The following is a 12,501-nucleotide window of genomic DNA, read 5'->3' as shown; positions in this document are numbered from 1 at the left end:
TGAAAAATCTCTCCTTCTGCCATGGAACCCTTGAATCGCCCCAAACGCAACGACATCGGCCAGCGCGAAGGTCGTCACTAGGTGGGGTGGCCGTCAAAAATCGTGCTCACATATGGCTCCGTTCGGAAATTGGCTCGGTTAATTTGTTCTAAATTGAAAACATATTATGTCACGACAATGATTGGGCCGCGGTGCTACTCCTACGAGCGAAAGGAGGTCCGATGTGGTGCTGGGAGTCCGGAGAGTCAAGTGGTGGTAGTATTGATCTGTGATTAATGATTCGTACGACTGGTGAGCGATTTTACTGGACCGTACCTCACCGGTCGCGATCCTGGGTCCTTGGAGTTCGGCGCGAGTTGTGGACGAGTGTGGCCCGGGCAGCTGTCGCTGACTTTGGCATTGGGGAAGGTTTTTTCGTACTACTGAAGTGGTACGATTATTAGTTCGATTTTGGGTTGTCCATATGAGCCTCATCAATGGTACAATGAATTCCAGTGTGGAGCACACGCTAATACTCGATTGTGGCTTTTGCTTTAAACTTGAACTTCAGACCACTTCCCCAGATGGAGCTACGCCTTTGGTCGTTGAATTTCCGAACCGAAACCTTGGCGGAAATGATTAGCTGTCGCGTTGGAAGTCACACGGACAGAGGCGTAGCGTTCCAAACACATACCCGCACGGAACGGGGAAACAATTCGAGAGTGTTAATAGGATGCATGCTGCGAGCTCGTCGTGCTGTCCGGAGGCACGAGCCGCCGCCACCGCACACAACAGGTCCGTTTTGATGACAGACGCGTTTGATTCGATTCGATACGCATACCATTTTGGAGGATAAGGTGAAGAGGTTTTGTCATTTTCACCTTTGCACTTGTCGGACCGTGGAGGTTTTGCGTACCCTTGACAGTGACAGAGACTTGGCGAGTCGTTGTTCGCGCTGCCTGTGCCACTAATTCCATTGTAGTTCGTGAATTGGCGAAGGTTTTTTTGTTATCTACGTCCAGCACAAACATTTGCAAACAGCAAAGCATGGTGTTGGAAATGCATCCTTATAGGGACGAAAACGGTCATGTTCGTGAGTGACCCTTGCCGTGTCGCAGATAGTTTGAGTTAGAATTTGGCAAGTACAATATTTGAAGTAACCGTGTACAACTCGGTGATTTAATTATGCGCAAGGTTGGAACAGGGTTATTCATACTTTAAAAATGAGTATGTCACTGTAGGATTCCTAAATGTACGTATACGTCCTATCAGAAGCAGGACAACGCCGCGATAGGACTGTTTGATTCATCGAAACTCATCGAAATTAATCGAAAAGTTCTTATGTTCTCAGGCACTAGTTCAGATGATGTCTTTCATTAGTTCCTGATTGTAATGGTTCAACAGGGTATTTAAACGTCATTTACTGGCTGTTGGTCTATATTTTGCGCGGCTCGGTGGTGTTTTGGTAGCGACGTCGGTCTTCACACCAAAAGACCGGTTCAAAACCCTATTCGGACTATATCTAGCTATGGGTGAATAACGTCATAAAAAGCCAGAAATGGCAGATCTAGAACCTCTTGAGGCTGCTGTGCTGATAAAGAAAAAAAAAGATTATTAATTGCCAGTTCTAAAGCAATTATTCCATTGATTGAGGGTACTCACATCTAACTCGTTTTATACAAAGAGTTCGGGTATGATTTGTATTTGTACTTATAGAGATTTTGAACTGGGCAGTTTTATGTTTCATGTTGTTCAGCCATTTCGTCAATCACCTTCATTATACACGAGAGAGAGGAAATCCAAGTTGGCATTGCTTCCAGCAAACGAAATGTTTAATATGCACCACCATCAATACATCACAGTGACCTTTGCATGCGACAAATTGGCCTCACAACCAGTCCAGCCCCGTTGCATTAAAATGTCATCCCAAAGCTTAGTTCGACCCGGCTTAACGACGCCCTACGCCGGGAGCCTGCCAGAGATAAAGCTACGGCTGCGAAAGAAAGTACCCAAACTTACCGCGAACGATGTCCGGCGGGCACGAATTCTATACTACGAAGCAATAGCCAGTGAGCTGTACGAGGAAGGTTTTGTGAATGGCGCATTCCTGCTGCTGCATCTTATCGAGTACGAAGATGCAAACGTTGGCCGCACGTCTTACGCGTCGGTAGAAAGTCGAAGGCTTCGGAATAATGAAAAATTGCTCAACTATTTGGGTGGCGCGCTTGCCGATGCCGAAAGGAACAAACAGTACGAATGGTTCGATCAGGAAGTAAGTGCACTGTTAGCGATTGCCCGCCAATTGGAACCGGATCACGAGAAACGGTGGTTAGCACGGCAGTTTTACATGATTGCGCTCGACCGATGCGTTGACTGTTGTCCAAAGATGCGCGTTAAGATCCAATCCCTGGTGAGGTATTATTTTGCAAAGTTTCAAATCGATCAGAAACGACATCTGGAGGCTATGAAGTTGTTGGAGCAGGCTGATGCAGATCTGGGATCTTCTGGCGCGGACGATATGGAAGATTGGAAAACGTTGGACGAGCATGACGGCGAAAAGCTGTCAATCGCCATTAATACTTTACTGTTTGTGTGCAATCGTAAGCTTGCAGAGGATACGGCAGAGTCTCCAGCATGGATAGCGGAACAGTACATACGGGACGCCCACAAGGCAGCACTGAAAAGTAAGTTCTCATGTATAAAAACAATGTTTGGAGGTGTGCTTAATTTATTGTCTATTTATAGCTTTGAAGACGTCAATGTTGGCTGAATCGTATCAGGCATTTGGAGATTTTCTTGCCCGAAAAGGATGTCACGAGGAGGCTTTGGAGATGTATCGCAACGGATTGCAACAAGCTGAGCTTGATGGAGGCATGCCGGATCTGGCATGTTCCGTTGGTTTAGCTCAGGCAACTTCGTATCACAAGTAAGTTCTGATGCTGCTATGTGTTAAATTCTAAAAGGATAATTTTCCATTATTTCCCTTGTAATGTATTCTTGTCAGGCTCGGTCAAATGGTGAAATGTGACGCTATGCTTCGCCGTGTCGATCGCATGACAAAATCCGCCGAACATTCGCTAAATAGGGGGCATTACTATCTGACATCTGCCATCCTGCAACAGGAAGACGTCAAGGCCGATCCCGTACAGATGGACCAGCTGACGAAGCAGTTACGACTGGCTGCGACCATTTTTGAGCATTCTCGCCGGATGGATAAGTCACTCGAGGCACGCTGTCTCGAGGGACTTTTACGAGCCGAGCCCGTGTTCAGGGAGTACGTCAACCTGATCCCGCCAGCCATTAGCACTTCCGACGACGCACTGTATCGTGTGATCGATCGCGTCGGTTTCTAGCCATCATTCGCGAGGTGTTCAAGAAGTTCGTCCAACAGGCGGCCTAAACAAAGCGTAGGATCTATTGCGTTGTTTTGCGAATGTGTCTTTTATGATTTCGCGCTGTCTCCCGCCCTGGGGTAGTAAAATTTCAATCCATACCAATTAATTAATCAAACAAGGCTAACACCTGGCACAGCAGGCACACTGGGATGAGGTTTTGGTGAAGATTACTTAGCGTACAAATACCACGGTTTTGGGTGAAATGTAAAATGGTACTGGTTTTGGCGTGGTTTCTTGTGGTGTTCTTGTTTTCCGGCAGGTTCATTCGCCCAGCGATCGCATGCAATCTCCCACTTGATTCCCGTCTCCAGCTGGTCTGATACCATCAAAAAGTCTTAAAACTCGCGGGGGTCATCGATCGAAACGGTTCGGGTTTTCCTTCCTGCTGATGAAGATCGTATCGTAATGTGTTCCCTTCCATTCCAAAAAAACTTTACTCCTCCTTGCGTGTCCCTCCTTCGGGTGTCCGTAAAAGAAGCTGATATGCGAGAGACTTTTGCATCCTTAGCGACGTTGGTGGCATTTCTAAGTTGTCTTTACTATTCCAATTAGCATCGCCCCGGTCCCCGGTGCCGGTTTGGAACGATTCCGCCTTTGCTAATTTGTTCCCTCTTTCCCCCCTGTGCCACCGCTCTCCCAACGCCGCCGAATTCGCCTCACCTGGTCTCAGGTCCCCCATCTGAGGCTGAAGATTATGATGAAGATGACGAAGTTTATGATGATGATCACGATATGATGGTTGGAAATAAAAGGGAATCGAGGATGGTGATGAATCAATTCGAAGTTTTTCCACCACCTCGCCCACCCTGGAACCCCTGTTATGCTGGGTACAGGTTGTTCTTTGTGGTCAAAGAAGCAATTAGCAAAGCTTGAAATAATGTGATCCATTCCAGATCGTTTGACCTATCCGTATGAAGATGGTTTCGGGGTAAAATGCGACCATACCATCGGGTAGAATGCATATGTGTCATGAAATATGTTGTTTCTTGTATTGATGGTGTTTTTCTTCTACAAATTCTAAATTTGCGATATTTCGTCGTGTTCGATTGTATAATGAACTGGCCACCAATTAGTGAGCACCGGTGAGCAAGTGATATGTATTATGTCATCGGGTGACCGTAAAGGAGTCACCCTACGCGTTTGCATGTTCGTGTTATATTGAATGCATTTTTGAGTGACCGCGTAGGGTTTGAGGAACTCTGTAACACACCCCGAAATCAGCAATCCGAAAGGCACCATCGCTGGGTATTTGCTTAAGTTTTGTTTTTCCGTTCTTCACAGCAGCAGGGTATCTTTAGTTGTTGGGAGCCTTTAGTATAAGAGCCTGACTCGTTGCAGCTTTCGCACTACACCGATGTTACGTATTCGGCCCCTGTTCGTCGTGAGTCGCTACACCTTCGAATGCACTGTTTTAACTGCAGGGGTGCACTTTTCCATGATGTTTTTCTTTCTTTCGTGGCGAAGCTTTCGGAAGGCTGCGCTGCTCCAGATTGTGCAGAATTGTTATTGTACTGCGTGGCATGCAAGACAACCGGGTAGGATGCAAGCGAACACGGTCACGGCAAACATTGAACCCGATAGGGGCACATCCATTTATTACGTAAGGGAAAAATACAATTTTTTACCCTCTCTCCCTTGGTTAACAAAAATGAAATGTAAGTAATCCATTCAAATGCATCACGTTTTGACTAATGCAAATCAAACAAAACTTTCTGTCTAGTAAACTCTACTAGCTACGCCATTTCCATTTTGCCAAAAAATCGCCGTTATTAATTTGAAACGATTTTAAAACCGATCGATCGATCGATCTACTGCGTTTCATAAATATCGTAAATTTTCAACCAATCCATTTATTTCTTAAATATAATTGGCATAGAAGGCATGGACCAGGTCAACTGAATTCGGGCCAGGTTTTTGATGAAAAATCATTTTCCTGAAGACACTTCGTATCCTCGTCCCCAATTACTGAAGCTTCCAAAACATTTCCCATTCGTTGATCGTCAACCGAGAAAGTAGAACATTTGGGAGTTTACACTACACAGTACCCACGCAAATTGATGTCCTCCATTAATAACAAGGACAACAATAACGTGGACGAATTTATTTATCAGCACTTCCAGCTATTATTGTCTGGGTGATTGCCAACTGTCCAAATTTGGTTCATGTATACCTTCCACAAGTAGATCTTCACCATTTCGTCGGTTACATCGATATACTGATGGAACGATAAAGTCAATTTACTCTTGGCATTCATCTTTTGCATCAGACTCATTATTCATCACATTTTTGACCAACCGTTTTACCGATTAAACACATATTTAACAAAGCTAAGCAAAATTGCGATTGTATAACTTATAGTATGATCTGCCCTGTACTATAATCTGTATGATTATAGTATGAACTACAATGTTAGTAGTTTTTATACAGGGTGTGGAGATATATGCTTAAACGCTCGGGGATGCTGAGACTGCTTAGATCTCCTCAAGCACAATACTTCTTTTATGAGTCGACAGTGTATGTAAATTGGATCCACCACTACAAATCTGAATCTAAAACGTCTGAGTGGTCACCGGAAGGTATCAAGACCGAGATTCATGGCTTTTAAATATCAACAAGGAATTTGTATGAAAAACACTTAAAGTGGGAATCTATAATTCATCTTATTGTATGTTACGTAACAAATAGTTGAACTCCTTCCTTCCTTCGACGTATTAACGCTGGTAATTGTAACGCTGGTACTAGCTCCCTTCCTTTCCTATCAGCGTTACGTAATAAATGGATGTTCCCTTGGGCGAGTGCATTTCATGGGCTCGTGGAAGGTTTGTTATTTTTTCGGGGCGTGTTTTGCAAGTGGCCACCGTGGATTGACCGTACCTTCACCGTCCAGAATGGGAATTTTAGCGAGAAGTGATTGGTTTCGATGCTGACCGTTTACGAGAAGAAATGCGCAAACGCAAACTGTCAGTGTGCAGGAAATGCGATAATGAAAACAATGCAACCCGATCGTCGAATCCGCACAAACCTTTTGATCGTGGTTTATTGGGGCGTGTTGTGATTTGACAGCAAAATAATAGTATCATGCAGTGTACTCGTGAGCGTGTACAAAATTATGACCGATTAATGAAGTAGATAAAAGCCCAGTATGTAGGAAAATCAAGCAGATATTATTTGTGAGGTTAATTTTTTCTGTTGGACACGATTAAAGGTTAGCCGGAGAAAGCAAAGCAGCAGAATAATTCACTGAGCACAAGAAAAACTCAATCGAGATGACCCAAATGTGATCTCAAACCGGCCAGTAAGGTATTCCACCCTGCTAGGGAATGACGTAGGCAAACACCACAGCAAACACAAGGCAAACGAACCAAGAAAAAAAAGCGCACGCAACACATCTGCCGCCCTATCGGCTAGCTGGGAAATATGTCACCAATTGTACACAAACAAAAAAATCCTCCAAACCGATCCCACCAATGTTCAGCTCGATGCGTTCCTGTGATTCGCCCTCTACAGCGGACAGGCAGGGATGGAACCAGATATGATCTGGTGGTATTATTGATATTGTTTGCGCGTTTTACTCTCCAAAACATCACGTTTTTGGAAAAAAAAATCATCGGTGCTCATAAGAAAGAAGCTGAAGATGCTTTGAAGCGAATCTTATGCAAATTTATTCTAATAATCATCATCACAGCTTCACATCAAGCGGAAACCGGTGAAGGGAAAGAGGATGTCGGGACACGAGGTGGGGTGGGAGGTGGCGTTTGGGTATGGGTTTCGGCTATTGGCAAGAATTGGATACCTTCCTTCTATCGCCGTTGTGTCGCTCGTGTGTTTGCGATCGTTTCGCAGAAGTTTTATTGAAAAAATCGTTAACACACGCAGACTTTCCTCTCCCGAGGGGCGGGAAGGAAGTTTGCGGGATCTGTATCTCACCCGCAAATCTTCCATTGGTTCTTCCGGCCGGTTTGGCGGCCAGTTTGACAGCTTCTTATCACCCGGTTGGTGGTTGATTGCCGAGTGGAAGTTTTGCGGGAACAGCAGGACCGGTATTTCAGCCACAAATGGGATATCACCGAAACAAGAGCCTGGGAGAAAATGCGATGAATTTGGGAATTGTGGAGTTATGGAGTTAGTATTTTTTTAGTACACTGCATAGTTTACGTTATTGAATCAGATGCTGATTTATTTTATAATAAAGGAGAGTAAAAAAGGTGGAGAAATATAGCTTACACCAAGCTTAAGACATTATTCGTGGAGTTCTGACTTCTAATTGTCTGATCATTTCAATGCTTAAGAAATTTTAGAGCTAGTACTGGTGGGATATGGATAACGTGGTAGGTTGTCCGGTGTCTTTCTCGTGACGTGATCCACTAAATTTTGAAAATTTGAAATACATCTCAAAAGACGTTTGAGCTAAGCCAGGGAGGACTTTGAAGTTAAAGTGACATCGCTTGACTTCTTATAAATGCGAACCCCAAAATGTGAGCCTGTGTTTCTTGAGGATTTTCACCGCTGATTGTAAAAATTAATCCTGGTAAAATCAGTGCGATGAAAAATATTTTCAATTTGGCTTGAACATGATCCGGAACGTTAAACGAAACGTAAACCAATAACAGGACTGGATTATTGTACGAAAATATATAAGCAAAAGATAAACAATTGAAACGCTTCGCACGGGTGACTCATCGCCCCGATACGCTAATCTTGAAGCAGTACGAATAAGTTAGGTAGCTTTATCTTTTCTTTACAAATGAAACGCAACATCTGTTAATGTTGCAGAGCGTTGACAAAAGGGAAGCAAAAAAAAAAGCGACAAGGCATCGAACGAGCCTTTGGACCATCCAAGTCCCCTTTGGCAGTCGCCAAATTGTCTCCCGATGTCGATTTCAGCAAATCGTTACGTCCGGTACGGTCATTTCTGCCTGTCGACCGTTTTTCGCTTCTCCTCGCTCGATGGGGACACATCGGGACACGGGCTGATGGTTGATAACATAAATTGTCAAACGCCACAAAACAATCAATCCCAGCCCGGTGGTGCTTTCTTGGTAACAACCAACGGCCATTGGATGTTCCGTTTTCCTTGACTTCTTTCGATCGGTTGTTCGGATGTTACTTTAATTGATTTTACACGATCAATGTACCGGGATTCGTGGTACCTTACCAGGGTTCCCTGTTTTTGCGGGGAATCGTACCGCCGGTCAGGGCGACTGGTGCAGGTGGAGGTTACCGCGCACGATGATGCTGTTCCATGTTGCCGCACCGTGCACAGCATGATGTCATGCTGGGCTGCGAATCTGTGTTGTGCTTTAGCTTTCCGGACCCGGTCGGACTTCTTCGCGTTGGCATTTTTTTATTTGATGATGGTGATGTTTTCTTCGCCGTTTTACCCCTTCATGCCAGAACGAAAAAATTGCGGGAGTGTTGGGCGACCGTTCGCCGGTGCGGAACAAAGACGGCCACAGATCGGAGCGAAAGCTTATGCGAAAGCAATAAAATGTTTATCAGCTTCATTTGCATAATTCTTACCATCCCGTTCCCTTCGGATTCCCCTGCCTGCCACTTGCGTGGTCCCCATCCCTGAAGTGTTTCTCGAAACACGCAAACTCTCCTTTTCTTTGCCCGCGGACGGTGCACAATCAGGGGCGGCTTTCTCGCGTCTCGTTTGTATTGGAATTAATATTGCCCCTTTTCGGTCCAGCGTTAGTCGATCCGATCCGGAGCGCGTTGGAAATCGTATCGGAGGCGATCGCTTTCGTTGTTCCCGTGGTGCTGTTGCGCTCATCTAAATCGACCGAAATTGAACGTTCTTTAGCAGCTCGCACACAACCGTACAGTGCTGTTTGGGTGAGTGGAATTTTGTACTAAAACCCGCTCAAGTTAGTGTGGATTATGATAGTACGTGTGATACGGGGGAAGTCTTGCCTCAGCTCAGAAGGAAGCATCTTTATGAAGCTCTTGGCTTGCGTGGAGTCGTTAACCGCGACCGCCAAGTATGCAATTATGATAAATATTCACTGAGCTACTCGTGAAAATTGGAGGTGAAACATCGATCTAGCAGTTTTAATCGGTTCTCCTCCTCCGTTTGCACAGACAAGGGCAAGTTGATGCACGGTGGCGGTTTGAACAATTCCCGCACTATGTCAGTAACTGCCCCACAGGATAATCCTAATATTATGTGCCATTTCGGGAGGCTTTAGTGGCCTTGCCAAAGTGGTAGCACCGACCGTTCGCCATGGCATGCAAGCTCCATCCGAACCATCCACTGTCGATTATTAATCTTTTTGGTCGAAAAAAAAATCAAAAACTGAACCATAGCTCTGAAAGGTTTCTGCTGTTAGCTAATTCGGTTTTTGTGTGCGGAAGTTGACGCCTTATCTTGCCTCGGGTTGATGAACTTTCCGGCGTGCATCGTAAAAGTAGGCGAAAAGTGATCGACGCATCTAATCAGGGGCGTTGCAGTATCGCATCATGACCTTCACCTTTGTTGGACATCGTATCGGTTGGTTGATGGTGACTTGAATGCGGCCGGAAGTGATGTGCAGCGCATCGGATTGGAAATGATCGTTTGCCAATCGGAATTGATGCATTAATATCGTTTTAGTTTTTTACATGGAAGGTGATAAAATTTTTAGTCGTATGATGAAATCATGTCATCCTCATAAATTAATGTTTCAAGCAGGCCAACCAAAACAACCATCCAAACATTGTCTATTCGTAGCGTTGAAGCGATGCCAAAGTTGTACGCTTTTTTCCACAAATCAAACAATTTGTTCGTATTAATATTAGACAAAAAGTACGGTGGCATTATGGTAGCCTAAATTCCCATTTTTTTCGTAGAATGCGCCGTTAAATCTGCAACGTTTCACATTGATGTACAAGAAAATCGTGACCGGCAAAGGGGGTGCTGCCGGACAACAGAAGTGGGGAAATCCACTTCCAATTTGATGTAAAATAACGATCTCGTTATGTAAGTGTATGATCGTTTTTCTTTCTTCTGCCAGCGGGTTTTTTTTTCTACCGCCTATCCGACAGTGTCGCCAGAAACGAAAAAAAAAAACTGTATGAGAAATTCTTGTGAAAGGTGATGTTACTGGTGGCGTTGAACATGACGAGTATTTCACCGTGGCCGATGCCGGTTGATTCGGTTAATGATGGAACGGCGTGATTTTGCATGAATTGTAAGTGTCGCAAACGTATGTAGCGAAGTGTTTTACATAATGATCTGCGATGCGATGGTACAAGCGATATGCAATAACTTATGCATGGGGACGGTTTTTGTGTTGCTTGCCGTGTTTTCCCCGATCTTGATCCTCGGGCAGTCGTCGATCTATTTCATTTTTTTAATGTTTTTGAATAGTTTGTACTTTCAAAAAGGCTCTCAAAACGGTAACTGCAATATTATAAGCAATTAAATGTCGTCGGCTTCATTACTGTTAGCACGGATACGGCACCTGGATACGGGATAACTAAGGGACGACATCTGGAATCTGGAATACAACTCCCGCAATCTCCGACGTTCACTGTACTAATGTATCTTAAGGACTCTCTGTACACTAACTTATCAAGCGACACAACCGCTTCGTGGGTTTGGCCTACTATAGGAGTCCTCTAAAACGGTCACGAACGAGCGCTTCAGGCTCGTCAGCCAATCCGTTGTCTCGCACTTCTGACGGACGCATGAACGACGTCACCTCATCTCAATTTGGGTCTACCACGCCTTCTTTGTTCATGTGTAAGACCTAAAAGAACTTCAAGTGCTGGGTCGTCCGGTGTCATTCTCATGACATGACCAACTTGTCAAATATGATTGTTAGTTGGGGAGAGCGAGATAGCATGCTGATTTGACTTGTTGGGGGTCGAATGGGTTTTCATCATTGGAATTAGAAACTCGCCTCGTATGGCTCCTTAGTTGTCCTTTCACTCACACGGGGCTAAACACCCTTCTCAGCATCTTCTTTTTGAACGCGGTTTAGAGCGCTTCGTCAGTTTTGGACAAAGTCCTTATCTCAGAGGCGTATGTGAGTATTCTTTTTGAGCTACCTGTTTTACCTCTCAAAATCTGATGTTATTTTCACTTTGGATATTAATAAATACAATGCATTAAGGATTGGACTGTAGATCAATGCGACGAAGACAAAGTACTTGTTTGCCGGAGATTCAAACCGTGTGGTTCAAACGTCGAAGGAGAAGAATATCAGGTGATGGCGATGGTAGAAGAGTAGTTCTGTTATATTGGTACGTTTGTAATTTTTGTCAGCAATTTCAACAACGTATTCTGGAAATGCACTGTTATGGAGAATCATGCGTACTATATAACACCACAAAACTCCATGATACAAAACACTCCATCAAGACACAAAATACAGAATATATCGCACTCTAGTACGTCTGGTAGTCCTCTATGATACGGGTGGAGAACGCCACCGCTTGTGACATTTTCGTGCTTTAAGTCTTGCGGACCTGATCGAGAAGCACCATGAATCACCGTCTAGGACACATGATGAGGATGCCGGATTGATGCCCTACCATAAAGGTGCTCATCAGCAATGCGTTCGACAAGAGGCATAGAAGAGCGTAGTGAGCTCGTTGACTGGATCAAGTGAAGATATCAAGTGACCTGACGGAGGTCAGTCATAGTCCGGAGTGGAAGACCAGATTCTGGACCAAGTTTGCCAATAGGATGTGCTGAAGTAATATTCTATATTCAGATATAGATGTTATATATTTATCTTCAAATTTAACAGAGTATGAACATTATCTCATTTCCTTGTTAAATTTTATGGCAATTGAAGAAAATGTTCACTCTCAGACAAGATCCAAACTTCTGCCTCGTAAAAGTATTAATATGATCCACAACGTTGACGTTAACGCATCCCAATTCATCTTACCGAATGTTTATCATCCATCAAAAACTGGCTAGAATTGTTGTGTGCGTCGCGCATAGGATGTGCCGCACTGTAGAATTATAAAGTAATTCCGATATTTTTAACAAGCTTACCTCACATGATGTGTTTATTTTCTCAGTTGCGTGTGCTGTTTTCGTCGCTGTTGAAGCTGATGAAGCTGCTAAACACTTGTTTTTTTTTGCGTTGTTGTCGTGCACCTTAATGCTGATTAATTGCTGACGCGCCAC

The 12,501-nt window shown here is 44.3% G+C and overlaps 1 protein-coding gene across 1 annotated transcript; it reads left to right on the top strand.

Moving 5' to 3' along the window:
* Window positions 1-1,897: 1,897 nt before the first annotated feature.
* On the top strand, window positions 1,898-3,332 carry LOC128709017 (uncharacterized). The gene is made up of 3 exons (XM_053804001.1): window positions 1,898-2,663; window positions 2,725-2,905; window positions 2,984-3,332. Exons 1-3 carry the CDS (start codon window positions 1,898-1,900, stop codon window positions 3,330-3,332), a joined length of 1,296 nt encoding a protein of 431 aa, XP_053659976.1.
* Window positions 3,333-12,501: the final 9,169 nt, after the last annotated feature.

This window comes from Anopheles marshallii, chromosome 2, assembly GCF_943734725.1.
Source record: "Anopheles marshallii chromosome 2, idAnoMarsDA_429_01, whole genome shotgun sequence".
NCBI classification, from domain to species: Eukaryota; Metazoa; Arthropoda; class Insecta; order Diptera; family Culicidae; genus Anopheles; species Anopheles marshallii.
The sequence above is the reverse complement of the archived record's forward strand: the minus strand, read 5'-3'. Positions and strand labels throughout refer to the sequence as shown.